At 54.0% G+C, this 25,771-nt stretch overlaps 2 protein-coding genes across 2 annotated transcripts in view; both read left to right on the forward strand.

Annotated features, from left to right (window-relative positions):
• Positions 1-2,594, forward strand: part of LOC127393666 (receptor-type tyrosine-protein phosphatase V-like) — a 37,996-nt gene extending 35,402 nt beyond the window's left edge. The window contains exon 39 of the mRNA XM_051638973.1: positions 2,097-2,594. Within this exon, the coding sequence (XP_051494933.1) occupies positions 2,097-2,156 (60 nt within the window). The 3' untranslated portion in view covers positions 2,157-2,594. The remainder of the gene's footprint in view (positions 1-2,096) is intronic.
• Positions 2,595-10,736: 8,142 nt separating this feature from the next.
• The window catches only part of LGR6 (leucine rich repeat containing G protein-coupled receptor 6), a 139,407-nt gene continuing 124,372 nt past the window's right edge, over positions 10,737-25,771 (forward strand). Inside the window, exon 1 of the mRNA XM_051639319.1 lies at positions 10,737-10,933. Within this exon, the coding sequence (XP_051495279.1) occupies positions 10,737-10,933 (197 nt within the window). The remainder of the gene's footprint in view (positions 10,934-25,771) is intronic.

Below are 25,771 nucleotides of genomic sequence, written 5' to 3' on the forward strand. Positions count from 1 at the left end.
TCCCTGCCCCATCCCAGCCCCTGCCTGCTGCTGGAGCTGGGGCTGCCTGCAAGGGCGTCACTGGGACTTGCTGCCACGTTTGTGCTGCCTGGCAGCCCTGTGGGCTGGTGCCAGTGCCACTGCTGGGCCCTGCCCGCCCAGCCCGGCCTCGCCGGCCGGCAGCACCACTGGCTCAGGTGCCCTCGGGACCATGCTCTGATTTGCTGCCACCACGGAATGATTTGATGGAGCATCCCTGGAAACCCTCCCCACAGGGGGCAGCAGAACTGGGGCAGATCCTTCTGGGGCTCCCCAGCTGCAGAGCTGCCCGCAGGCAGCTCATCACATTCTTAACTAATGTGAACCACGCACGTGGGGAGAGCTGGAGGAGGGCAAGGCCTCTGCTGTCCCTGCCTCAGAGCTCCTTTGTGTTTCACCAGTGGTCCTGCTGAGCAGAGACACAACGTGTCCTGAAAGGCCCAGCAAGCACCAGTCGAAAGCCAGTGCCCTGCAGGGGCAGCTGCCTCCCCACCTTGCCACCAGCAGTGGTGGCTCTGATCCTCCCGTGGCCACTGCCACCCTCCAGCCCCGAGGGGACTTGCCAGGACCCCTTTATCTCTGGCAGGGGCACACTGGTGTCATGATGGGGGCTTCAGCTGATATTTTGGGGGGGAGTTAATAGCCAAACAAGGGGAATATAAGCTTTTGAGGGACCATCTGTGGATAACCACTGGGTATTTGAGCACCTCCAGCTCCAGTGCTGATCATGTCCCTGGGGATGTGCTCTTGCATCTGGCCAAGGGTTGAGTGTGCCTGGTCTGGAATTAACCCTGGGCTGTCACTGTGGATTTCACACCCAGGCCAGGCTGGAACTCCAGCCATCGTGTGATCTGTGGCTTTCCCAGCCCTTGGTGGGGCTAAACCCACCACGGGCAGGGGAGGAGGCTCCTCGTGACTTGCAGCTTAGCCAGTGCATTAGTGAGCTGCTTGGAGGCCCCTCTCTCAGGTCCCTAATCCTCCCTTCCTGGCTACCATGTGATTTTGACCAACATCACTTGCAGGCTGGCCCTGCCCTCCAGCCTTGTGCCTGGAGTACAACCTCACTTACCTTTCTCACTTGTTGCCTTTCCCAGGGCCCTGCTGGGGCAGGGACCAGCCCTGGGTGGTTTGTAGCCCAGCTCCTTTAGAAGCAGCCTGGCATTGAGCAGAACCTCATATCAAATACACAGTGGATTTGAGATCTCTGGACCCACATTTGGTACTGATGCATCATTAGGTGATCTTCAATAGAGAGAAGCTATGCAATTGGACTAATACCACCCCGATCTTTTTGTCTGCCTCTGAGAGCTGGCAAAGATCTACCCTGATCCACTGTCAGCACTTGACTCAGGTACACTGAGGCTTCCACCAAGGGAAACTCCTGCTCCACAGGTCTCCATCCTGGCCTCAGGTCACTGACAGCAGGACAAGGGGTTGCCCTTTGGTCTTGTTTTGGATGTAAACACCACAGCATGACCCCCTGGAGGAAGTCAGATGAAGCTGTCTCTCTCCATCTCAGTTGTGGATGTTCCTCCCATCCCCATCATGGGGGTAAGATACCTGGAGAGGCTACAGGAGGTGGAAAGGGACTTTTTTTTTTTTTTTTCACAAGGGCATGGAGTGACAGGACAAGGAGGAATGGTTCTAAGTTGAAAGAGGGGAGATTTAAATTAGATCTTAGGATCTTCTCTTGCCCAGAGAAGCTGTGGCTGCCCCATCCCTGGAATTGTCCAAGGGCAGGTTGGATGGGGCTTGGAGCAACCTGGTCTAGTGGGAGGTGTCCCTGCCCATGCAGGGGGTTGGGACTGGATGATCTTTAAGGTCCCTTCCAACCCAAACCATTCCATGATTCTGTGATTAAGCAGGAGAAAACAAATGTAACTACAGCTCCAGGCCTTATTCTTCCTTTCTGGGCCACTGGTGACACAGGACAAACATGGACCTCTTGGGACAGCAAATGCTGCTCTGCCATCAGATACTCTTAATTAGGACCACTGAAAGCAAATTGCAGGGTTAGTCCTGCGAGCAGGAAGTGTCTGTTAGAAACCTGACTCCAGCCTCCCCTTGGCCTCTTGCAGGATGAGTACATGTTCCTCTACAGCTGCATCCGGGACGTGGTGGCTCAGAAGCAGCCCTGACACTGCCCAGCACTCCCCGGCACCATCCTGCTCTTCACCTCTGCCAGGACCTGTTTGAAGGCAGAAGCTGGGCTGAGAGCACCATGAAGCTCCTGGCACAGTGTGAGCCCTGCAGCCAGAGGGGACCTGCCCCATCACTGCCACCAAGGTGTCCCACCTGGCCTCAGCAGCCCTGTGGGGGCTCCTGAAGAGCAGGGCAGTGCTGCAGACCTGCAGGGCTGGGCAGGATGCTACCCTGCTTTGGCTTTCTCCTGGGATTCCTGATGCCTGGAAGTTTTAACCCTGCTGTGGGACACAGTGCTGGCTTTGAGGGCTCTGCCCTTGCCCCATGGCACAGGAGGGACAGCCCTGGGCACTGCCAGCTCCGTGTGCCCAGGGGGTCTCAGACTGTGGGCAGAGCTTGTTTGGCTGGTGGATCAGTCAGGTACAAGCAATAAACAGCCCTAGGAAAGAGTGTGTCTGGAAGGGTGGGGTGGCCTTTGTGGGGCTCAGCAATGCCAAGGCAGCTGTTCCCTAAGGGGCAGCTGTGTCCTAGCCACAGGCACCCATGGGATGCCCTTGGGCACTCTGCAGCCCGTGATATACAGCAGCTTCTGTTCACCTTCATCTGCTCCTGGTCCCTTCCCAACCAAACCAGTCTGTTAGTGGATGATTTGCTGATAGGAAGCCTGGGCTTGGAGTTATGAACCTGCTGGCTCCTAAGAGCCAAGGGCCAGGGAAAAGCCACCTGTCCTGACATGCTGGTAAGAGGTGGCAGGCCTGGTGCTGACTGCTCTGGAAATCATGTTGTCCTTGCAGTCACATGGAGACACCACTGCCCTGCAAGCAGAGGTGGCCATGCACAAGCTGAAAGGGCAAGTAGCAGCTTGGTTCATTGAGCTTCAAGTGCAGGGCAGAAGGAGGAGTTAAAAAAAAAAAAAAAAAAGCAGATGTTTTCACAAGCTTGTTCCTGGGGTAGAAAGAGCAGTACCTGGGAACCCTCCTTCAGCCCTGCAGTAGCACCTGGTTATGTGCAGTGGCAGAGCAGCCTCCTGTCCCAATTTGCACCCACAGTCCTACCCACCAAGGCCTTGGCTTGGAGTGTGGTGAGGAGACACAACACCCACCACCAGGAGGTCCCAAGACCTACTGCAAGGAGGAAACAGTCCCAGCTGGGGGACTGAGCTGGCCACCCTCCCACTGGCCCTGTGTTTCCCCAAACAGCTTCTCCCTCTTCCAAAACAAGGATCCTGCTGTCTGCCCCCCAGAGTGGGACACCCAGGGCACCTAAGCTTGGGTAACATCAGCCATCCCAGCACTGGGATGATGCCTCAGTTGCAATTGGGTTTGATGGTGAGCACCTTTTCTCTGCTGCCCAGGCCCCTCTGTCATCCCCTCCTTCCCTGCATCCCCCACTCTGCTCCCAGCAACCAAGATCCAACCATGTCCTGGGCTGCATCCCCAGCAGTGTGACCAGCAGGTTGAGAGAGGGGATTCTCCCCCTCTGCTCCACTCTGGGAGTTGATGCTTGCAAAAAGCCATGGGACAGCCTGGTAGCTCCATGCCCTGCATGAAGAGGAACAGAAGTGTGCAGCTAGATAGAAGAGATGTTAGGTGGACCAGAACCCTGGTTCAGTGTCCTACATGCTTGAAGACCTTCCTTTTTGGACTGTCTGCTGGGTCAGGAAACCAAAACCATGGCAAGGCTGGCATATGCAAGAGCAGGGGTTTGGAGAGGGAACCTCAGTTCTAGCCCTGCTGGGCTCTCCCAGGAGGAATTCCCTTTCCAGTTCAGGGAATCTGCCTGGATGAGAGATGATGCTGGAGGTCCTGAGGGAGATTAACAATTCTGCTGCTCCTGGTGCTGGTACAGCTCAGGTGGAAGAGACAGTGAGCAGTGGGCATCCCCACACCGTGGTTACAGGCACAGCCTGGTGCCAGGCACATCATATCATAGAAGTGTCCAGCTTGGGATTGGCAGGGTGCTGTGGGCTCCTGGGTGGGAGCAATGCTCCATTACTGTGTTGTGTAAAGACGTGGCAGCTACTGGACTCTGTGCTGTGGAGGGGACAGGGGAGAGCCTAGGGCAGAGGTTCAGCACCAGCACCATGGAAAAGCTGTGGGATGGAGGAGCTGTGGTGCCCCAGCAGTCACAAGCAGCTTCCCTGGCTGTGGGTCCCCAGGAGATCCAAGGGTTGGGTCCTCCTGCTCTCCTGTGCTCCTGGTCTCCTGTCCCTTGGCAATGCTGACCCAGCCTGCCCCTGCTCTGGCAGCCATGAGAAGGGGGGAAGGGTGGGAAGGGGGGTCCAAATGGGCATGGTCCTGCTCATCTCCAGGGTCTTGTCCTCTGCACAGGGGCTGGTGGAGGAGGGTGGTGGCTGGATGCTGCCAGACTGGAGCAGGCTGCATATGAAGAACAACATGGCACAGTCCAGAGCTCACTGGGCAGCCTGAGCCTTGGTTTGTTTTACTGTTTTGTTGTCTCTCTGTCCTCCTCTGGGTTTCATGGCTCTGAGCTGCAGGGCTGGAAAATTATTCATCCAAACCACAGCTTCCACGACACCCTCTGGAAGCATCTGTGGCTCCAGACTCGGCTTCAGCGCTGGGTGGGAGGTCATAAATTCATCACAGTCCCCAAGCTGCCATGACCCATGGAGCAGCAGCCTGTGCCACAGACCAGCCACACTGACCTCACTGGGGGAAACATCCCTGTCCTGGACTTGTCCCATTGATTGTTCCCTTCACACCCACCAGAGCAGCCAAGGCTTAGCTGCAGATGTCTGCAGGTTGTCCTGGCTGCTGGCTCTGCTGGGAGCACTGTGCTGGCCAGATGTGAGGGCAGTGGGATCGCTTGCTCCTAGATTTCTGGAAGCTCTGCAGACAGCAGTGGTCCTCTCCCATGGTAGCTTTCACTTGATTCCTTACAACTTGGAGCCAGAGCCCCTTATGCCACGAGCCCTGGCTCTGGGCACTGGAGCTGCTGGGCTGGCGCTGCCACCTCTCAGGAGACACAGGAGACCATGGGCACTTCCTGAGGGGCTGCAGAATGATCCTGGTGCAGCAGCCCATCCAGCAAGGCAGGTGAGCAGTGCTGGGCTGAATTGACCCCTGATGGGATGAGAGCTGGTGTGGGGCAGGTGACAGCAGAACTCACCCCTGCCATCAGCTAAGGGTGAGCTGGGGGTGGCCAGGTTGTCTCATGTGGATGGTGTCCTGCTCTTCTCCACCAAAGGCAAGAGCCCACAAGCAGTCCCTGGGAATGCTGTCCCATTCTGAGTCCTCCCTCTTGTGGCACAAGCTGTGGAGCCAGGCCCAGACCCTCTCCATGGGGCATGTGGTTTTGAGCAAAGCCCCAGGCATTATGGCTCTGGAAGCCACAGGGTAGTTCTGATTGCAGAAAACCAGACAAGGGAGGACGGGGAGTTCCTGCCCCTCCTTACCCTTGGCAGCTACTCCTTTCTAAGGATGCAGCCCTGGTTGGGCTGTTGGGACATCCTGGTATCTGTGCTTGGCAGAGCAAGGGAGAGCTTGTCTCTCCCAGGCCACCACGGGGTGATGCTCAGCCAAAGGGACAGTGACCACCCACCCCGGGCAGGGAGCTCCACACACTGGCTGCCAGGCTCTAGGGAGCAAACCCCTGGCAATCCTGCTTCTGTGCCCTTCACCCAGCTCCTCCTCGTGGCAGCAGCTCCTCCTTGGCATTTTCACTGTCACTGCCCCTCTTGGCAGGTGACAGACATTCCTGAATCCTCTGAGACTGAGAGCATTAGATGTTTGACACCTGCTGGGACATGCTTTTGGTGTTCCATGGAGACTGCACACCTGGAACAGCAGCCTGTTGTGCACCAAGTGAAGCTTGCATCTATACACACCTTGGAGATGTAGCCATGCCCCTGGGGTTCTGGGCCATGCAGAGCACAGGAGAGCCACAGCCTGTGTCCAACAGCACCAGCAGAAAGGTGCTGGAGCTGGATCCAGGTCTGGTTTGTTGCTCCCCTGTTTGAGGGCATGAGCACTGGCCCTTTCCTACACCAGCAGCTCCCTGTGGAGGGTCCTCTGCCTTCAGGTGGTCTGCAGGGCAGCTGTGCTGAGGTCGAAGGCTCTGACAAGTCAATGGAGTTGGGCCTCAGGTGTGGCAGTATCAGCACCTTCACTGTCCTTATAGGGGTTTGCTAGAGTGGACTTGCAGGCTGTGGCAGAAAGTCACCTGTTTTGTAGGCCAGGAATTTAATGTGAGGCTGGCTGGACCTGGAGGGTGAAAGGACATCAGGGTTGTTCATGATGGAGGCCTGAGAAGGACGGGCCTACGTGCATAGGGCAGCAGATCACACAGTGAGACTGCTCCTTCTTGGAGGCTCTTGGGATAAAGCCCCCAACACTGGTGAGATTCTGTGTTGCTGGGCAGGTGAAAACTTCACCACCTTCAACTCAAAACTCTGGACAGACAAGGAACACATTGTCCTTTGGACCAGATTTGATTTTGTAGCTTGTTTGCTTTATGTCAGGCCCCAACATGCACCTCTGAGTCCTCCTGTGGTGCCCCAGAACAACATGGCAGGTGGTTGCTGCCACAACACACCTCATGAGCAGCAGCTTGACCCCAGCAGTTCTGTCTGCTGGGCTGGGGGTCCCTGGGAGCAGACATGTCCTTGCTGTGACACCTACAGCTCAGCACAAGCACAGTTTAAGTGTTAATGGTTACATGGGAGCCATAAAGCTACCAGGCTTCATGTGAGCATATGGGCCCATGCCAGACTCCTCCCAGGACAACACCATAAATCCTTTTGTGCACATAAAAATATCTTCTGGGCTTTGCAGACCTTTTTTTCATGTTGAAAGTACTCACATGTGCTTCTGGCGAGCTCTGGGCATGTTGGCATCCAACCAGAAGCAGAGTTGCAGCAATGGTCACTTGTGCAGGGGGGGAAACAGCCCTGAATGGGGCTCAGGCTCTGCACCGTGTTGGAATTGAAGACTCAGTGAATGGTTGAGGTTGGAAGGGCCTCTAAAGGCCATTAATTCCACACCCCTCTGCAGTGAGCAGGAATATCTTCAACCAGATAAGGTTGCTCAGAGCCCCGTCCAACCTGCCTTTGAGCACTCCAGGGATCGGGCTTCTACCACCTCTCTGGGCAGCCCGGGCCAGTGTCTCACCACCCTCACAATGAATATTTTCATCCTAATGTCTAGTTTCAATCTTCCCTCCTCCAGGTTTAATCCACTCCCTGTTGTTCCATCCCTCCCTGCCCTTGTCCCAAGCCCCTCCCCAGCTTTTCTGGAGCCCCTTCAGGCACTGGAAGGTGCTCTAAGGTCTCCCTGGAGCCTTCTCTTCTCCAGGCTGAACACCCCAACTCTCCCAGCCTGTCTCCAGAGCAGAGCTGCTCCAGCCTTGGATCATCTCCATGGCCTCCTCTGGACTCGCTCCAACAGCTCCATGTACTTCCTGTGTTGGGAGCCCCAGAACTGGACCCAGCCCTGCAGTGGGGGTCTCACCTGGGATGTCACCTGCCCCCCAGAGGTACCATTTGCTCAGGTGCCACACTCCACAATCTCTGGTGTTTGATCCCAGAATGTCAGCTCCAGCCCTTGAAAGCCACTCTTGGAGCTCCAGCTGCCCAGCTGGCTGTGGAGCAGGGCTCTGCTCCTCCCCACATCGCAGCCACCGCGAGAGGCCAACACACAAACACATCCCGGCTTCATGGATCCAGTTAGATCTGGAGCTTCCAGTGCCTTAAACTAAGGGCACAGCGCAGCAGACTGCAATTTCAGTAAGAGCTGGCTGAAAAGTGACACTTGCACCCCAGAGGAACTTACTCAGAAATTCCAGGTTTACTGTGGAAGCACCAAAGCTCTCTGGTCCAAACCACCGGATGTCCAGATCCTCAGCTTTGCCAGGAGCTGGGAGACTCACTGGAATGAGTGATCACTTTTAATATTGAGGTCTATTATCATATCTCAAAGAAATGAAACATGGAAACTAAACACAGCAGCCAAGCTGGAACAGAAAGCAAACAGAAAAGTCAAAGCAAAGTGAGACACATGGAACAAAACCCTCCAATCTGGGCTGTGTTGCTCCAAAAAAACAATGTGAAAAATGTCATTGCAGTCAATGCCTTCCTGGGGAAGTGGCTCCATTGCTGCAGTTTTCAATAGGAACCACTTCAGTGTCATTTTTTTTAAGAGCTCTATTAATAGTGTGCTCATCTGAGCTCTGGATCCCCAAGGAGGAGTCACTTAACAAGAAACTGTCAGGAGCTGGCAGGGCAGTTGGTGTCTGACTGCTCAGGCTGGGGAGAGAGGCACAGGGACATAGTAGCTAGAAGCTGCTGTTGCAGCCAGCAGGCAAGTGATAGGCCTGACACTTTCTCCAGGCTGACACTAAATTCAGGCCTTTTCAGGCCACATCAAAGCCCCATGTCAGAACTGGGGGGATGGAAGTGCTGGGGGAAGCTTGTCCAGGAACCCAAGTAGTGCCAATCACTCCAAGGAGGGTTTTCCATCTCCCTACCAAGCAGTGTTTTATATTTGGAGCTGTCAAAACAGATTGCAAACATTTAATTAATGACATCCCCAGAACAGCTCATGATGGAAGGGGCTTAATTCCAATTAAATCAGTTCCTGCTCCTAGAACAAAACCCTCTGCACTTGGTGACAAAAGTTTCCACTGACTTCAGAGGTGCTAGGGTTTCAGTCCCGGAGCTGCAGCATCCAAACACACTTTGAAATAGTTCCAGATCCTGCATCACTCAAGCCAGGAGCCTTCAGCCAGAGTCTGTGCATCAGCCTTGAACCCTGAGTTCCATCTTGAGCCATTTTTTCAGAGGAGAAACCTGCTCAGACTCAAAGGCCTGAAGGCATCCCAGCCCAGGAGTGAGCTGGAGATTTTCAGTCTCCCACCTTGCAGACTCCCCTTCCAAACAACTCTTCTACTTCTTTTATCCTGACATTATGGGGCTATCAACTAGGAAACTCTTTTGCCAGAAGGAAAAGCACATTTAGAGGAAGCCATGGAAACCATCTCCCACATCTCTCACACCTTCAGGCTGTGGCATTGTGCTGTGGCATGGCCACAGCCAGAGGGGTGACTTAGTGGCTGCACTTTAAAGCCTCCCAAACCTGGGCACTTCTTTCTCAGCCCCATTAACTTCCCCAGCCATGGTTGGAGAGAAGGCAGAGGGAGGAGAACAGCAGCTGTGATGGGAGTCCAGAAGCACCTAAAGCCCCATGGTCAGCTGCTCTTCTTTGGTGTGAGACACTTGTGTGGAGCTGCTGTCCCCATTACAGCCAACATGTGGTCCTGCAGAGGGTGGCACCAGCTTTGGGCCAAGCTCAGCCCCTGTCACTGAACCCACACTATGGGAAGATAGTGACCACCCCAGCCAGGAGCATCACTGTGCCCCTGACCTGTGGCTGCAGGCAGGAAGGAGCAGAGCAGCCATGCAGAGATGGCCATTGCAGCCTTCTCTCGTTGCAGATCCATCACCCTTTTCTAGGCAGGTGGTCCTGCTGCCCCAGAGCTTGGTAGCAGTAAGAAGTCCAGCTGTGATGCACATCCCCATGGGGACAGCCCAAGGCCCTGGGCTGGGCTGGCACAGGCAGGACCCCCAGCTGAGCCAGACCTTCTGCATGATGGAGTTCCAGATGACATGGCTTCAAGCCCCCACTCAAGGGGCTGTTCTTATGCTCTGACCACTTTGTCCAAGGATAGGAAAAGCTCTTGGAGCAAACCAGCTGCCTGCTGCTGGCACCAGTGCTAGGGAGCTCCTGCAAAGGCAGCTCACGGGTGCACTGACCTTGATCTGGGCACAGCCACAGCAAGGGCAGCTGGTCCCCCTGTCCTGGAGAGCTCTCTGGAGAGGTCCCCCATGAGCTCAGCACCATGGCACCATTGCTCCAGCCCCTGCCCCTCCTGCCAGACCCTGCCCCATGGCTGGGACAGCGCTGGAGCTGGCGGGGCGGGAGGGCGGGGGCAGCGCAGCCGGCAGCGCAGGGCTCGGCAGCTCCCGGCTCAGAGCTGCTCCGAGCTCCGAGCTCCTGCTGCACCCTGACTTTCCAGTTGCAGCTGGGTTCAGAAGCCAGCGCAGACACAGAGTCCTTTATCTGGGTTGTATTTCAGCGTCCCAAAGTCTGGAGCCCTTGAAGTGTGGGTTTGGTACTCCTGCCTCCCTATTTATACTCCTGCCCTGCTGGAGCCAGCTTTGCCTTCCCCTGCCCTGCTATCTCACAAAAACATTGTTACAAAACAAGCCCAGGTCCTGGAGCTATGAACAGGTCTTTATTTGTTAAGGTTTCTTTTTTTTTTTTCTTTTTTTTTTTTTCTTCCCCCCCCCCCTTTCTTCCCTTTGAATGAAATTCCTGCCAGCTCTGAGAGAGAGAGAGAGGGAAAGAGTAGAAAGTTTAACTCCTCCCATTGGAGTGTCTCACGCCCCTGCCCAGCCCTTGAAACCCAATAACCAAGATCATTCAACAATGCCTTCCCTTCCCTGGCTGCATCCTCCCCGCACCGGGACCTGCGGGATCTCTCCCCTCCATCCAGCGCAGCCCCAGGCCCGGGGGCAGCCGGCGCGGAGCCGTGTCCTGGCAGCTGCAGCCGGGGCGAAGATGGACAAGCTCTTCTTCTGGGGTGTTCTGCTGGCCTCCTCTGCCCACATCCACGGGGTGCCTGCCGAGCAGGGCCCTGTGCCCTCCTGCCCAGCCCAGTGCCACTGCGAGGAGGATGGCATCATGCTCTCGGTGGATTGCTCTGAGCTGGGGCTTTCTGAGGTCCCCACCAACCTGAGCCCTCTAACAGCTTATCTGTAAGTACAGCCCTTGCTGCTCCTTTTTGCCAGGCTTTCTCCAGACCCCTCGTCAGCTGCAGCTTTCCTCCAGCTCGGAAGTTTGTGCCACATTTTCCTAAAATTAAATTTCCTCTGGAAATTAGAAACAAACCAAAACAACAACCAAAAAAAAGAGCAGCTTTTGGCAGGACCTGCCAAGCCCCACCAGCTCCCCCTCCTCCCCATGCCCCTCTGCAAACCCTGTTTATATTGCCATGTTCTGCATGCTTTGCTTCTTGATCACACTGGATCAAAGGAGCTGATTTGCTGGGTAGATTCTGATTGAGAACATAATGGAGTATTTAGACTGAGCAATTAGTGCAATCTGCTCTGGGATCCTTCTGTCAAATATTTCAATAGCTGTGATAACTCACGGCTTGGGGGGATTTGAGTTGAGCTGGCCACCAGCAGTGTCCAAGTTGCCTCTTTAAAATTAATATTAAAGTCTCATAAGAGTTGAGGGACCTTTGGTAGGGTTTGTTCTTTTGGTTTGGTTTGGATTTTTTAAATGTAAAAATTCTTAATTGTCTGAATATTTTCCAGCCTTTCTGGCATTAATACTCCAAAGATACCGCAGGGACTGGTGAGATCCAGAAATGGTCTCAGTGGTGCTGTGACTAGTGGTGACCGAGGATGTTTCCAGGTTGAGCAGAGAACTCTGTGGAAGGATCTCAGAGTTTGACCAGGAGAGGAAACACCTCTCTCAGGGAGACAAGTTGGCCCTGCTATGTGCTCGGAAAGTGCTGCAGCCACCACCTTCAGCTGGGCAGCAGATGAGCTGGTGTGGACCTCAACCTTTCCAGTAAGGGATGGACACTGCCCAGTGCACCACAAGCTTTGAGGAAAACTGGTAGCTCCTAGGCAGTGCTGGGGATGTTGGTTTTGTGCTCGTCATGCTGAGAGGGGTTTTGTGTCCATGGGTGGCACATAGATTGTGTTGCAGGTTTTCTGGTGTTCCTGGGTTGTCCTGAGATGCAGTTACTGGGCTGTTAAAACCAAGCACCCCAACTGCTTCAGGAAGGGCTTTGCAAAGGCAGGTTGAAGCTGCCACAGCTGGGTAAGAGCTTCCCTGCTCACCTGAGTTGCAAATTGCTTTGTCTTGTGCCAGCCATTGGATGGCCAGAGCTGTACTGGGTCAGCTGAGAAAGAAATATGACAGGAAAGGACAATTTTCACTGGAGAGCATGAGAGCTGAGACAAAAGTGCAGTACAGGCTGTGTTTCCTGGGAGAGGAACCAAAGAGCCCTTGTCCTGAGGTGTGTCCTGCACAGAGCTCTGCCCTCAGTGCACAGCCTGGGGCTATGTTTGGAGCCAGCTGCCTGGGACTGAAAAGTCACTACAGCTCTTGACCATGTTGGGGTTAAACTAAATGATCTTCAGAGGTCCCTTCCAACCCCCACCAATCTGTGGCTGTGACTCTGTGATGTCTGGAGGGAGGTGATTAAAACCCTGTGAGCTGTGAAGAGGGGTCTGCAGAGCTTTGCAGCACTGAGGCTACTGCTCTGTCCAGCACTGCTCCACCTCTGCCCTCATCACAAGTAGCTCCAGCTCTGCTGCTTGTCCTACGGAGTTGTCCCTTGGGCTGGGAGCCACAGAGAGCTCCCTGCACGAACCAAGAGACATCTCCATGTTAAATGGGTCTCATTGACACATCTACCCTGGTCGTGCTGGTCACAGCAGGTACACAGAGGTGTGGGCTGCAGACGCCTTGTGCATGGATCCCGGCGAGTTAGTCCTTAGTGCTGCTGGGGAAGTGACCTCAGACTGCCCAGGGGAGGTTTAGGTTGGATCTTGGGAACAATTCCGTCCCCAAAAGGGTTGTCAGGTCCTGGTACAGGCTGCTCAGGGCAGGGGTGGAGTCGCCATCCCTGGAGGGGTTTCAAAGCCGTGTAGATGTGGTGCTGAGGGACATGGGTCAGTGGTGGCCTTGGCAGGGCTGGGCGAACAGTTGGACTGAATTATCTTAGGGGTCTTTTCCAACTAAAATGATTCTCTGATTTGATGATTCTGTGATTCAGGGATTGCACGATTCTCTGAGCCGATGGCTCTGCACTCCCGGCCGGGTGCGGCAGGTGCCGCGTGGCGCAGGTCTGGGTGCGGCTGGAGGTCTTTGCTGGGGACAGCCCCGCTGGGGACAGTCCTGCTGGGGACAGCCGTGCTGGGGACAGCCCCGCTGGGGACAGTCCTGCTGGGGACAGTCCTGCTGGGGACAGCCCAGCTGGGGAGCGTGTCCGCCCCGAGCCCCGGCTCCGCGCCCCGCGGCCGCAGCGCGGGTGTCACACGGTGGCGCCAGTGACAGCCCTTTGGAGACCGGCCGTGCCACCCCCCCGCGGGCAGGAGCTGCCTGCAGGGACCCTCCGGGCACGGGATCCGTGGGGACCAGCCAGGGAACCGCTGAAGGTTTTCCTCCAGAGTTTTCCTCCTCCATGTAAGGCTGGAAGTATATGGGGGGGAAAACAGCACATTCGCTGCCCAACAAACATATCCAGGGGTATAACAAATTGGAAGTAGCAGAGGTAGGAAGGCAGGATGAACTGGGAATTACTGGAGGAGGACTGGAGAGCTGGGTTTTCTCCCTGGTTCTCTCACTGCCTTCTTAGGCTACCTTCAGCAAGTCACGTAAGGTTAGTTTCTTAGTTATAAGGGGTGCAGTCAGGGCTGGTTTTTCAAAGCATATCAGCATAAATTTGGTAGAAAAGTATGGCTATTTGGGAGGGTTCTAAGTTCTTCATGGAGATTCAGGCTTTAAATCCACGTTCAGATATGCAAAGAGATGTCTGGATTTTGTTTTGAGAGCTGCAAGTGCTGAAGAGCAAACCCTGTGATGGCAACGAGCAGCGTGGAGCTGAAGGGCTCCCAGAACTTCCCTGCTCCTTTGCTCCATGCCCTGTCTTCTAAGCAAGTTACTGGTCCTTCTCTCTGGAAAGAACAGGACTCCTTTGGGTGCAAAAGAAAGGATCCTGGTAGTAACCTCTCATCAGGCTCTGCCTCACCACTGATGCGCTCTCCTTCAGGCTCCATCCTGATGATGCTGTGCTCCACTGTGCTAGTCTCTCTCCAAGAACCTTGTCCTTGCTCACTTTCAAAGCTCCCTGAACTTGAACCTGATCCCACCCATCTAGACCCAAGCTTTTCCAGTGGAGACATCACTGGTGAGCTTGTAGCTGTAGTCAGGGAGACAAAAGAAAAGCTGGTCACCTCTCCCCAGGGGCACCTCTCCAGGAGGCACTAGGACACGCTCGTGTCTTGTTGGCAGCCAGCTCAGATGGAGTTGTCCCTGTGAGGTGACAGGTCCCTGCTGCCTGCAGTGCTCCTGAGGGCAGCCTGGGCTTGGCCAGGGCTGGGGCTGGTTCTAACAGCCCATTTCTCTGGAGCAGCACAGACCAGCCTGCCTGGCTCATCACGGGGGGACTGAAAGAGCCTCTTTAGTGCAGGACATACTTTGGGGGGGTGAATTGCATCTTAGCTTGGTCTTAGAGTCCAGCCATGCAACACTGAAGGTCAGCACCTGTTCAGCTACATCCACAGACCTTTTATCAACCCAAAGAGCTGAGCTCTTCCAAGGTTTTACCTTTAGCTGATGAGCCAGTGAATCCTGACAGCAACGTGTCAAATACCACGTCTGTCTTCCACAGCCAGTACCACAGGTAGGAGAGTTTGCCCAGAGATGGGCTGGAGCTGATGGGGGGGTCTCTAGAGAGGACAGCAGAAAGCTGAAAGAACAGGAGACCGTGGCTGCCAAGGGAAAGGTTCCTGTGCCACAGAGAGGAGGCTGCACCAAGGGGGACAGAAGATGGGGAAAATGGGAAAATGAGCTGGGGAAGTTCAATCCCTGCTGTCCCCATGCCTGTCACCTGCTTGCTGAGCACTGAGAACAGGGTTGTGGGTAGATGCAGGAGCTCAGCACAGTCTCCTGGCCCCCCTCTACCTCCCACATCTGGCTACCAGCCTCTAGCAAGGAGACTGCCAGCAGTGCTGGGGGTGAGGAGATGCTCTCCATTTGTTGAGGCTGCTTCTGTTTCACAAAAAAAAAAGGACACCACATGGCTGGTGCTTGCCAGGTCCCTCCTAGGGACATGATGGCCTGTCCAGCCATATTTGGCAGCAAAAGATGGGGCTCAAAGAAATGGGGTGGCTGTACTGGGCAGAGGACATCCCTGGTGGCACAGATGGAAAGGTGTCAGCATTAGCAGCACAGTCACACATTCAGGTCAGCTGCTAGAGGGCACACACCAGCCCTGTACACTTAGCAGTTGGAAACTGCACATCTTGCAGTGCTTTATCCCCAGCCTGGACTAAGGGGACACAGGGAGGAACTTGAAGAATTGCCCAGAATCATAAGAAGTCTTAGGCAAGAAAACACCTTTGGAAGTCTCAGGTCCACAATCCTGCCCAAAACAGGTCCAGTTTGTGAGGTTGCTCAAGACCTTGGCCAGTAGATTTTTGAGTATCTCTAGGATTCCCTCACCCTTTCCCCCTGTTTTTGACATTCCTAATGGGAAATATTTTTCTTAGTATCTTTTTGCAATTTTCCCTGTTCCAGCTTGTTCCTGTTACCTCTTGTCCTTCCCCTGCACAACTCCAAGAGTTTGGCTCTTCTCTGCGCCCTCCCAGCCAGTAGTTAAGGACAGCAATAACATTCATCCGTACTTGTATGAGCAGTGCAGGAGACACAGGTGGAGCCGGGAGTGTGGTGATGTGGGAGAGGGAAGTGTGCTGGGCAACATGGATTCTGCAGTGGAAGTGGTCAGGATTAAGGACGCAGCCCTGTGGGACATCAGACAGTGGTAGCACCATGGCTAAAGCTCAGCTGGAGGAGCCATCTGCCCCTTGCCTGGGGTCCCAGCTCCCCACAGCACCATGGAGTGGTCAGGCTCCAGCCCTGTTCTGTGTCCTGTCCCCTGATGACAGCTGTGTCCTAGTCCCAGCCCCAGGCACTGCCTGCAGTGAGGCACAGCCCAGCTCCCTGCATTTAGTGCTGTTGCTGTGTCCTGGAAAGCCAGAAAACACCTGGGGCATGGGATGGGGGCTGGCGTTGTTGGGCTGTTGCTGTCACAGAAGGATTTGTGGGCAGAGAGAGTAACAGAGAGCCTGGCTGCTCCCAGATGTCACCAGATCCCAGAGGAGGCCGCCCAGACATAAAGCTGCTCATTCCCAAAAGTCTGCATTGAGGTGAATGGAAGCAGGAGCTCTCAGATCTGTTCTCACCTTGCAGAGACATTTGGAAATTTGGTGGGAAGTTTAGCACCCCATTGGGAGCCTGGGGGCCCCACATCACCCATGGCCTTCTCTGAGGTTTCCTCTGGGAGCAGGTGCCACATGGAGCAGGGATGTGTTCTGAAGGATGCAGGGATGCTCTGACACAACTCCAGGCAGATACATCCCTGGTCATCCAACACTGCACCCAGTGCAGGGAAGGAGTGAGTGGAAGGTGCCTCTTCCTTGGTATTTGCATTTTCTAAGCACACACAGAGCTCCAGGGAGATGAGGCAGCAGGGGCTGAAGGTGGGCTGCAGAGCCACAGCTGCTGCCTGTAGCAGGACAAGCAGCAATCATAGCATCATGGAATGGTTTGGGCTTGAAGATCATCTAGATCCAACCTCCTGCATGGGCAGGGACACCTCCCACTAGACCAGGTTGCTCCAAGCCCCATCCAGCCTGCCCTTGAACACTGCCAGGGATGGGGCAGCCCAAAGCACGGGCTGCCTAGAGAGGTTGTGGAGTCTCCTTCTATGGAGACTTTCAAGACCTGTCTGGATGCCTTTCTGGGTGATCTGCTCTAGTTCTGGTCCTGCTCTGGCAGGGAAGTTGGACTTGATGATCTTCAGAGGTCCCTCCCAACCCCCAGCATTCTGTGATTCTGTGGTGCTGCTGGGTGCTGTGCTGGGGAGAGGGGCAGTGGGAACACCCTGAGCCCCACATGGCTGATGGGAAGGGAGCCAGTGTCCAGGGGACTCAGTGCTCCGAGCAAAGCCAGGACTGCAGGACCAGTAACAGTGAGGTTGGTCCTAGAGCTGCCTGAGGACCACATTTGGTGGGTGATTTCCCAAGCAATGCCTCATTTCACTTAAGAGGAAAAGTTTGCTGAAAATAGATCAGTCTTCATGGGACTGTGAAGGGGAGAGATGTACTAACAAGTAGAATCAGGAGAGATTATTTCAATGTTTTCACTTCATGGTGGCTTAAAAAACAAAAAAAAAAGTTCTCATTTACCTATTTTCACCTGCTGCTGTTACATTTACCTGCAGGCAATTTAATATCCACATTGCAAGACACCAAAACTAGCAAAGCAAAGCAACTTGATGTTTCTAAAACACAATATATTGATTTTTTTAAAAAATATTTTTTTGTTCTATACTAAATATTGACAGGTTGGCTCTTGGTTCTGGGTTCAAGGGAAAGGAAATGTTGAAGTCTCTGAATTTTCAATGAGGAGAAACTTCAACGTCCATGTCAGTTCTTATCCCTTTCACCTCTTGAATATCAGGAGCTAGAATCACTTTGGGTCCAACAGTGTTTTGCTTTACTTGGCTGCTGCCATCCCAGTGTGGGCACTGGGATCCACGAGCTGCTGTGCTCTCTGGAGAGTGGCTGCTCCAGGAACAAGCCTTGCAGCCCCCAGATGCTTCCAGCCACAACAGGTGATGAGGCTGTGGCTTTAGTACCACAGGTCATGGCTGAGACCTTCCCAAGAATTCTGCTCCAAAGTAAGGAGGCATCCCTTGCAGGGCTGTTCAGGAGGGGCAGCGGGGTGTCTGGGGCATGAGCAGTTGTCCGTTCCATGGTGTGGCACTGCAGGAGGTGAGGTGGGACCTGCCTCCTCCCGAGGCCAGTGACTGCTGGGGAGGGAGCAGCGAGACCTGCCCCGACCTTCCTTCCCGGCTGCGTTTTCTGGCAGGGGAGGAGCAGGTGTAGGACGGGAGAGCAGGGGAGGCAGCACAGAGAGGCTGGAGCAAACGACGAGGGTGGGCAGCGCCGGGGGCTGCCAGCGAGCCCCCTCCCCTCCTTCCTCACTCTGCCTCTGGCGGCTTGGCTGGGGCTGGAGGGGAGCAGTGTCTCCCTGAAAATTGAAGAGCTAAGATTAGACTTTAGGAGGGAATTCTTCACTGTGAGGGTGGTGAGAGCCTGGCCCAGGTTGCCCAGGGAAGCTGTGGCTGCCCCATCCCTGGCAGTGTTGAAGGGCAGGTTGGATGGGGCTTGGAGCAACCTGGGCTGGTGGGAGGTGTCCCTGCCCGTGCAGGGGGGTTGGAACTAGATGAGCTTTAAGATCCTTCGAAGCCAAACCATTCTGTGATTCTACGCTCCTGCTGATGCTCTGTGTGTCCCGTTCCTGGTGCCACCCGTGGAGGCTGAGACTCAGCGGGCGGGTCGTGTCCGTGTGTGCTCCTTCCAGCCGGCACCGCCGGGGCAGGGAACTGCTGCCCTGTCCCCGCAGCTCTGGAGCTCAGCCCCGAGGGCTGGTCCTCGTTGTCATCCCACCCCCTGGGCTTTCTCCCCCTCTCCGGGGGCCCGGGGGTCGGCACCGTCCTACCCCCTGCTGCAAACACCTCCCTGCATCCTCCCCGCCCGCCCCCCGGGCTAAGCAATACGCCGCAGCCTCCCCTCTCTCTCTCCCCTCCTTGAAGAATAAGCTCATAAATCTGCCGGGAGCAATGAAAACACTGAGCTCATGACCCTCAGATCTGGGCGGGAGGAGCCCGAGCTGGCGATTAAAGGAGTTTAGGGTTTTCTTTGAAAAGCTCTTTGATTCTGGCAGAGGCTCCGGTGCCAAAAGGCAGCGATGGAGCTGCAAAAGAAGCAGCAAAAGCCTCTCCCCCTCTGCACCTGCCTGGGTCAGGGAGCAGCAGGAGGCTGGAGGAGGGAAAGGACTTCCCAGCTCCCTGCAGAGGGGCTGATGAGGACTTCCCTCACCTTCCCACCCCCCCAGGGCTGTGGGTGCTGCTGCATTTGAGCCCAGACATTTCAGCTGGTGCCAAAATGCCTCCACGGCTGTGGAACGAGCTGCTCCCCCAGGCCCTTCTGTGGAGGAGCAGGGCTGGGTGTCCACCAGCCAGTTACCAGTGGGACAGATGGACACTCCTCCTGGGGGTTGCTCTGGGACAGCTCAAAAGGCATTTGGCATGGCCCAGGCTCTTTGGAGACCCTGGAACGGGAATGTGACCCACCTTCCTGCCCCACAGGGACACAGCTCTTGGTGTGGAAAGGGCTACCAAGGGCAGCTCGAGATGGAGCTCCCTACAGGGTCCAGCCTGGGTGCCAGGGAGCCAGGATTGGCTGTGGGGAGCCAGAGATGAGCTGGGGCCAGGACAGGGATCACCATAGCATTAGGAAGGGATAGGAGACAACTGTCAGGGCTGGGAGGAGCCCAAGGTCTTTGGAGAAGCATTTGAGTTTGGTAGATGCTGAAGACAGATGAGAAACAATTGTCAGGAAGAAGAGCAGCACGAAGTACAAGCACCAGTTGCAGCCAAGTCAGAACAGAGCCAGACTGCAGCCCATGTGTAGGTAGAAGCTGTGCCTGTGGTGGGGAGGACACACTGAAGCTCAGGTGGTGCCTCCAGTCTTGCAAGGATGCATCAAGGATCCAGGAAGGAGCAATGGAAAACCTTTCCCAAATCCACCAGCACAGGCTTTGCTGACTGATGGAGGAGGGCAGCTCTCCAGTCTCCTCCTGCCATGGGATAACAGGATTCTCCTGAGGTACCAGCAGCAATCCGGCTCTGCCTTTTTTTGCCGTCCTTTCTGTAGCTGCTTAAACCTCTTTGAAGGATTTAAAAAGGAAAAGCAGCCCCCATGGGAATGGAGCAAGTCAGACCCACCAGCAAGGGTAGGACTTCCCAAGTGATGTGCTGTGTCCTCTTCTGAGGAGCCAGAGGTCCCACTACAAAGACAACCTGGGGACACAGGATAGTTTCCAGTGCTGAACATCCCCGTGGGGCTGTTGGGTGGATGTTCCGCATGTGTTGAAAGGTTTTGCAAAGTGACACTGACCTCTGCAGATCCTGACCCCTTCCTGATGTCACCTCCCAGCTCCAGCAGTGCCCCGTACACAGAGCAACAGTGGCTGCTGGCTGTGTGGCCAAGCACAGGGGATCGCAGGGACCTGCAGTATCTGAAGGCACAAGTTACCTTCCTGAGGAGGTAATCTGTTGTACGGGTGACTCTGGGTGTAATTGCAGCTTGCTGCCTCAAGAGAATTCTCACTTACTGATATTTCTTTGCCTTAGTAAAACAGATCTTCATCTTTGCGTGTGTGGAACCAGCAGGAAAGACATTTGCACTTTTAGACAGAAATTTGTCTTCTCTTTCCCAGAGAGCATGAGCAGAAATTCTGGTTGCAGGGAATGATCTCTGCACTTCTGCCCTGGAGACGGGTTGGGAGAGTAGGGGCTGTTCAGCCTGGAGAAGAGAAGGCTCCAGGGAGACCCTAGAGCATCCTTCAGGACCTGAAGGGGCTCCAGGAAAGCTGCGGAGAGGCTTTTGAAAAGGTTAGGGAGGGATGGGATGAGGGGGAACAGTTTCAAGCTGAAAGAAGGGAGATTGAGATGAGTTTTGAGGAAGAAATTTTTTGCTGTGAGGGTGGTGAGACCCTGGCCCAGGTTGCCCAGGGAAGCTGTGGCTGCCCCATCCCTGGCAGTGTTGAAGGGCAGGTTGGATGGGGCTTGGAGCAACCTGGGCTGGTGGGAGGTGTCCCTGCCCATGCAGGGAGGTTGGGACTAGATGAGCTTTAAGGTCCTTTCCAATCCAAACCAGTCTGTGATCCCATTAATTTTTCTGTACCCCTGCTTCTGCAGCAGCAGTGTCTCCACCAGCTTCCCAGTATCTGGGAACTGGGAAAGGCAAAATCCATAGGAACATTTCAGTGACCTCCCAGGCAGCTCTCTAGGTTAGTCTGACTGTGGACATGGACACAGTTCTACTGCTGCTGCTCAGGTGCAGAGCAAGGTGCAGAGCCCCGGAGCTGCACTGTAAGGCTTTCTTCTCCCTGTACACAGGGGCACGGGAGTTCTCAGGTATTGTCCCAAGCTGCTGTCCTAGATATTGTCCCAAGGCTTTGTCTGAAGCCTGGGAGGTCTCCTGCCTGAGCAGAGTGTGCTCGAGGTACCAAAGGGAAGAGACATCCCTTTAGGGTCAAGTGCATCCTACCTGCAAAACCAAAGGTATCATGACCAAGGACCTCAGTTATAGATGCAGGAAAGACTTTTCTTGTTGACTGATTTCCTGTGGCAAAGATGGATTAATGGATTCCACGGATTAATGAGGGTTAATGTTGCAGAGAACAGGTTTACATGTGCTCTGTTGCATCTTTACTGAGTGCAGGGCTGACCTTGCTGTAGGTGCTGTCTTTGACTTCTCCAGCTCTGGGCCAAAGCAGCAGGTTGTTGTGCTGCAGGTCGTGTTTGCAGCTTCAGCCCTGTGCAGGGAAGTTCCTGTTGGTTATGGGCTTGTTGTTCTTTCATGTGGTGTAAGACAGGGCAAGATTTATTAGTGACATGAGCATGAATGCTGAAAGCCTTGATTTATTGAAGAAGGGGGAGAGGAAAGATGTTGCAGCCCATGCTGGTTAATGTGGTGGGGCTGAGAGTAGCTGGCACAGTCTGTGGGAACTGCCCTGCTCCTCCATCCAGTGATACTGTGAGGTGGAGTCAATGCTATTCCAAGGGATGGATTTCCACTGATCATCTTGTGATGCTTGGAGGAAAGGGTTTCTAGATGGAGGGACACCAAGACTCAGCCCTCTGGGGAACAGGCAGGAGCCCTGGGAGCTTTGGCTCCCTTGGATGGTGATGGTGGGAGATGCAGAGGACTGCAGTGCAGCACGAGAAACCTGGACAGTTTTCTGGTTCTGTCCCAGTGTTAAGTTTTGCTCCAAACACGTCCTGCCTTTCCCAGGTTCCCTACTAATGAAGCCCTCTCTAATGTGCTTTGAGAGCCACCCATTAAAATAGTGCTATGGAAGAGGTGGAGACTCCCAGCACTTCTCAGCCACATGTCTGGACCTCTCAAGCTAAAATACCTTTTAAAAGTTCATTAAAAAAATTCTTGAGCGTTACATTCACTCAGCCACAAGCCGAAGAAAGGCAACACCAGCCTGTGGGATCTGCAGGCTGCCTTTCATGTCCACTGACCTCATGGCTCCCTGCTCCTGGATGAAGCCACAAGCCAGTGCAGCTCCAGAGATGCCCCATCCAGCAGCAGGACAGTGGGGCAAGCCTGGGATCCCAGCTGGGGTTTGGCTGCCTGAGCTTGTGAGGAGGATGGAGCTTGGCAGGGCTCAGGGCAGCACAGGACCTGTTTGCTTCCCATCTACCTTGGTCCTGCTCATGGGCACCAGTGGAAAACTCCAGAGAGGAAATGAATCCAGCTGGTGAGCTGCAGCTTGGCCAGAGCTCCTGTAAACCCCAGCTCTTTCCTTAATCAGTTTCCTATAGGAAGATACCTTCCTTTTAACATACTTCTTCCTGAATGCCTGGGGTAAATAGCAGCTGTTTCTGTTCTGTAGCTCTTGGCTACACCAAAAAAAGGAGGGGAAAGTTCGGCCTGGGTTAAACAGGTTTTTTTTTCAGGTTCTCCATGCAGTTAAAACTAAACCAAACCAAACCATGTTTGCTCTGAATACCACTGAAACATTTTGCTTTGACCCCAAAAAATACTACATTGTCTCATTTGTGAGTTACTTGAAAATCTCTCAAGCCCTTTAAAGAAAGCTCTTCCAACGCAGCATTCTGCCATCTCCCCCTCTTCTCTTCAGTGGAGCATAATTTTGCTATGGATTTAGTTTGACTGAAATGCTGTGGGGTCTGAGCTGGTGCTGTCACTTGGTTTTCCTTTCAACACCTTGTCCATCTCTTCACCTCCCACTTCATGGACAGAAGGGCCTCATTGGAGCATCCTTGTCACCCCAGGGCTGTGCTGACTTTCCAGGGAAACCAGAGAGTTCCTGGGAGGGGGGAGGAAAGAATCCACGAAGGCTCTTTTTGGCTTCAGAGAGCTCCTCTGGCTCTTCTGACTATGGCTACTGCCAAGGCACCTCTGAAACACCTTTGAAACATCTCCAGCATGTTGGGCACCTTGACTGGGCTGGAGGGGAAATCCACAATCACTTTGAAGTCTGGATACTAAAGCAGTCTTGGAATTACAGGGCTGTAATATACAGGAATGTGTGGGGCTGTAATTGTGACTTAGATCCTTGGATGAAAGGTGCTATGTACATACAAAAGGTATTATTATTATTATTATTATTATTATTATTATTATTATTATTATTATTATCATCAATATTATTATTACAGGGCTGCAATATGTGGATTGGAGAGGAAAGTAGCACCAAAAATCCTGAAATATGAGATGTGTCTTAAGGAAATTTCAGCTTGGAATTAGGCTTTGTCTACAGGGGGGAAGCAGAGCTGGTTGGCTGCCCTGTGCTGACAGCTTTTATGGGAGAAGTCCTGGATGCAGGCAGGATTCCCAAATCCAAGTTGTTCTGAATCACAGAAGGGTGTCTCCAGGAGGAGCTCTTCCAGAGCAGTTTTTGCAGAAGAAATTACATCAGACATTTTCACCATTCTTTCTGACACCCTGTGTGCTGCCAGGCAGGCTGTAGCTGTCACGACATCAGCCCCTGGTGCTTGGTCTGTCCAGTGTGAGAAGTGCAGGCACTGGTGGCTCCCAGCAGGGCCCAGAGGCTGGGATGGGAACAGGAGCAAATTCCTGGTGTCACTGAGCAGCAGAGAGCTCCTGTGCACCTTGATCCTCCTGGTCCGCAGCAGAGACAGGGACAGATCCAGCACCTTGCTCCCCATCCTCCTTCCAGCCTCCAATCCCACCTCCCCTAAGCAGCCTGGGAGCAGAGCACGAAGGCAGACACGGATCAACTTTGCTCCTTCCCAGGGTCTGTGGCTCCAAGCAGCCTTTGCCATCTGCCCCCCTGGTTCCTCCTGCCCTGTTCTGCACCCACATCTCATTAACAAGGGAGCACTTCAGTGAAGCCAGGTGCTGGGGACGGGCTTCCCAGGACAGCCCTGTGGTGGTTTTCCCCTGTGTCACAGGGTCTGCAAAGCATCAGGTTTCACCCCAGCCTGCAGCTCGAGCTGCCTCACCTGGAGAAGGTGGGGGGAAAGTTTTGTCTCCCCCGATTTCCATTGGCTTTGAAAGCCCAAGCAAAATCAGCTGGAGTTTTTCCACTAACTTCAAAGATTTTGGGAAAAGGTCTTGGCTCCCCTGCTTCAGGGGCTGTCACCTGTGACAGTGCAGAGGCAGAGCTGTGCTCTGCTGGACTTTCTGAAGAGCTGAGCCAAAGGCACAGAGCCAGGTGGAAGGGGGAAGGACTGGACCCTTACCTGAAGGAGGTTTTCTCCTTTCCTGGGTAGCAGTGCTGGCTCTAGCTGGCACAGGCAGATCTGATGTGGTGCTGATGAGCTCCAGTGGGCACCAAACCTGCCCTGTTGGACCTGGCCCATGGAGACCAGGAGCCAAGAGCCATGGAGATCATGAAGCCAGGGAGCAGATTGAACTGAGAGCACCAAGGCACACAGAGAATCCTCCCAAGCCTCCAGGCTGCCACTCTCCTGCAGTGCTGCATGAACTTATGGGCACCTTCAAGATTTAGCCTTGAAGAGCTTTCATTTCAGCTGTGGGATGGGGATTAATTCTGCCTGCAAGGCTAGTGCACACACAGGATGTCCCAGTCTCCTCACTCCTCTCCTGCTGCTCCTGAGGTAGCAGAGCAGTGCCCAGCACAGTGTGCAACAGGGCAGGTCCTCCTGGACAGGCTCTTCCAACAGGGTGTGGGGCAGTTGCCAGAGGTGAATGTGCAGGAAATCACTGCATGCTGGTGGCCAAATAGCTGCATGCTGGTGACCCTCCATGGTGCCACCAGCAGCAGCACTTTTGCAAAGGAACTTCCTTCTCACCTGGCACTGTTTCTGGCAGGTAGAGACAAGGGAAATTCAAAACTTAATACAGTTTTGTTTGGTTTTTTTAAAATAATAATTCCAAAGTTAATAAAACCTTAGTGTTATAATAATGCCTGGTTTTCTTGGAAGGAGCAGAGGAAGATAAGAAGTGCCACTCAGAGCCACTTTAACTCCAGAATCAGCTAGAGAGCTTTAGAAGAAATAGCTTTCCCAGAAGATGCCCAGAAGCTTATGCTGGATGTTACATTCACATCAAAGCCAACCTCACCAGCAGAGCAGAGTCTGCTGGGACAGCAGAAGCTGTCACTGGGACTGGGGCACAGCCGTGCAGCTGAGCACTGTCAAACAAAACCCTCCCCTAAGTAAAGATGGGCAGATATTCAACAGCCCTGAATGACCAGAACTGCCCCTGGAACAGGAGATCGCCCAGGCATCCGAATATCCAGACACAAAACATTTCCCCTGATAAGATGTGAGCCAAAAATTTGCAAACCACAAACATGTGTCTAGTGAGTGGCCTGAGCCAGTTGCTCTGCCTGTTTGATGAGCAGTCTAATGAACTCAGAGTGTCCCTGGGCAGGTGTCCTCTCGGCTCCTCAGTGCCAGGCTCTGGGACTTGTGTTTCTTGGTGCCATAGCTGGTGTCCTCCTTCATCCACTGCTCTGCCTCCCAGTTTGTCCCATGGCCAAAGTTTTCTGACCAAGACATCCCACTCATGCTGGTTTCCTGGGAGTTTTTGTATTCTCCTGGTCAGATATAGCCCCTGCCTCGTTACTCGATGTGACTTGTGAAGCCAGGCTTGCAGAAGCAGGAACAGGAGCAGGGCATCTCCCTGAACCACAGGATTGAAGGCTGGCTCCCATGGGGGCTGGTGAACCAGGTCCATCCACAGAAGTTTGCC

This window comes from Apus apus, chromosome 23 (assembly GCF_020740795.1).
Source record: "Apus apus isolate bApuApu2 chromosome 23, bApuApu2.pri.cur, whole genome shotgun sequence".
NCBI classification, from domain to species: Eukaryota; Metazoa; Chordata; class Aves; order Apodiformes; family Apodidae; genus Apus; species Apus apus.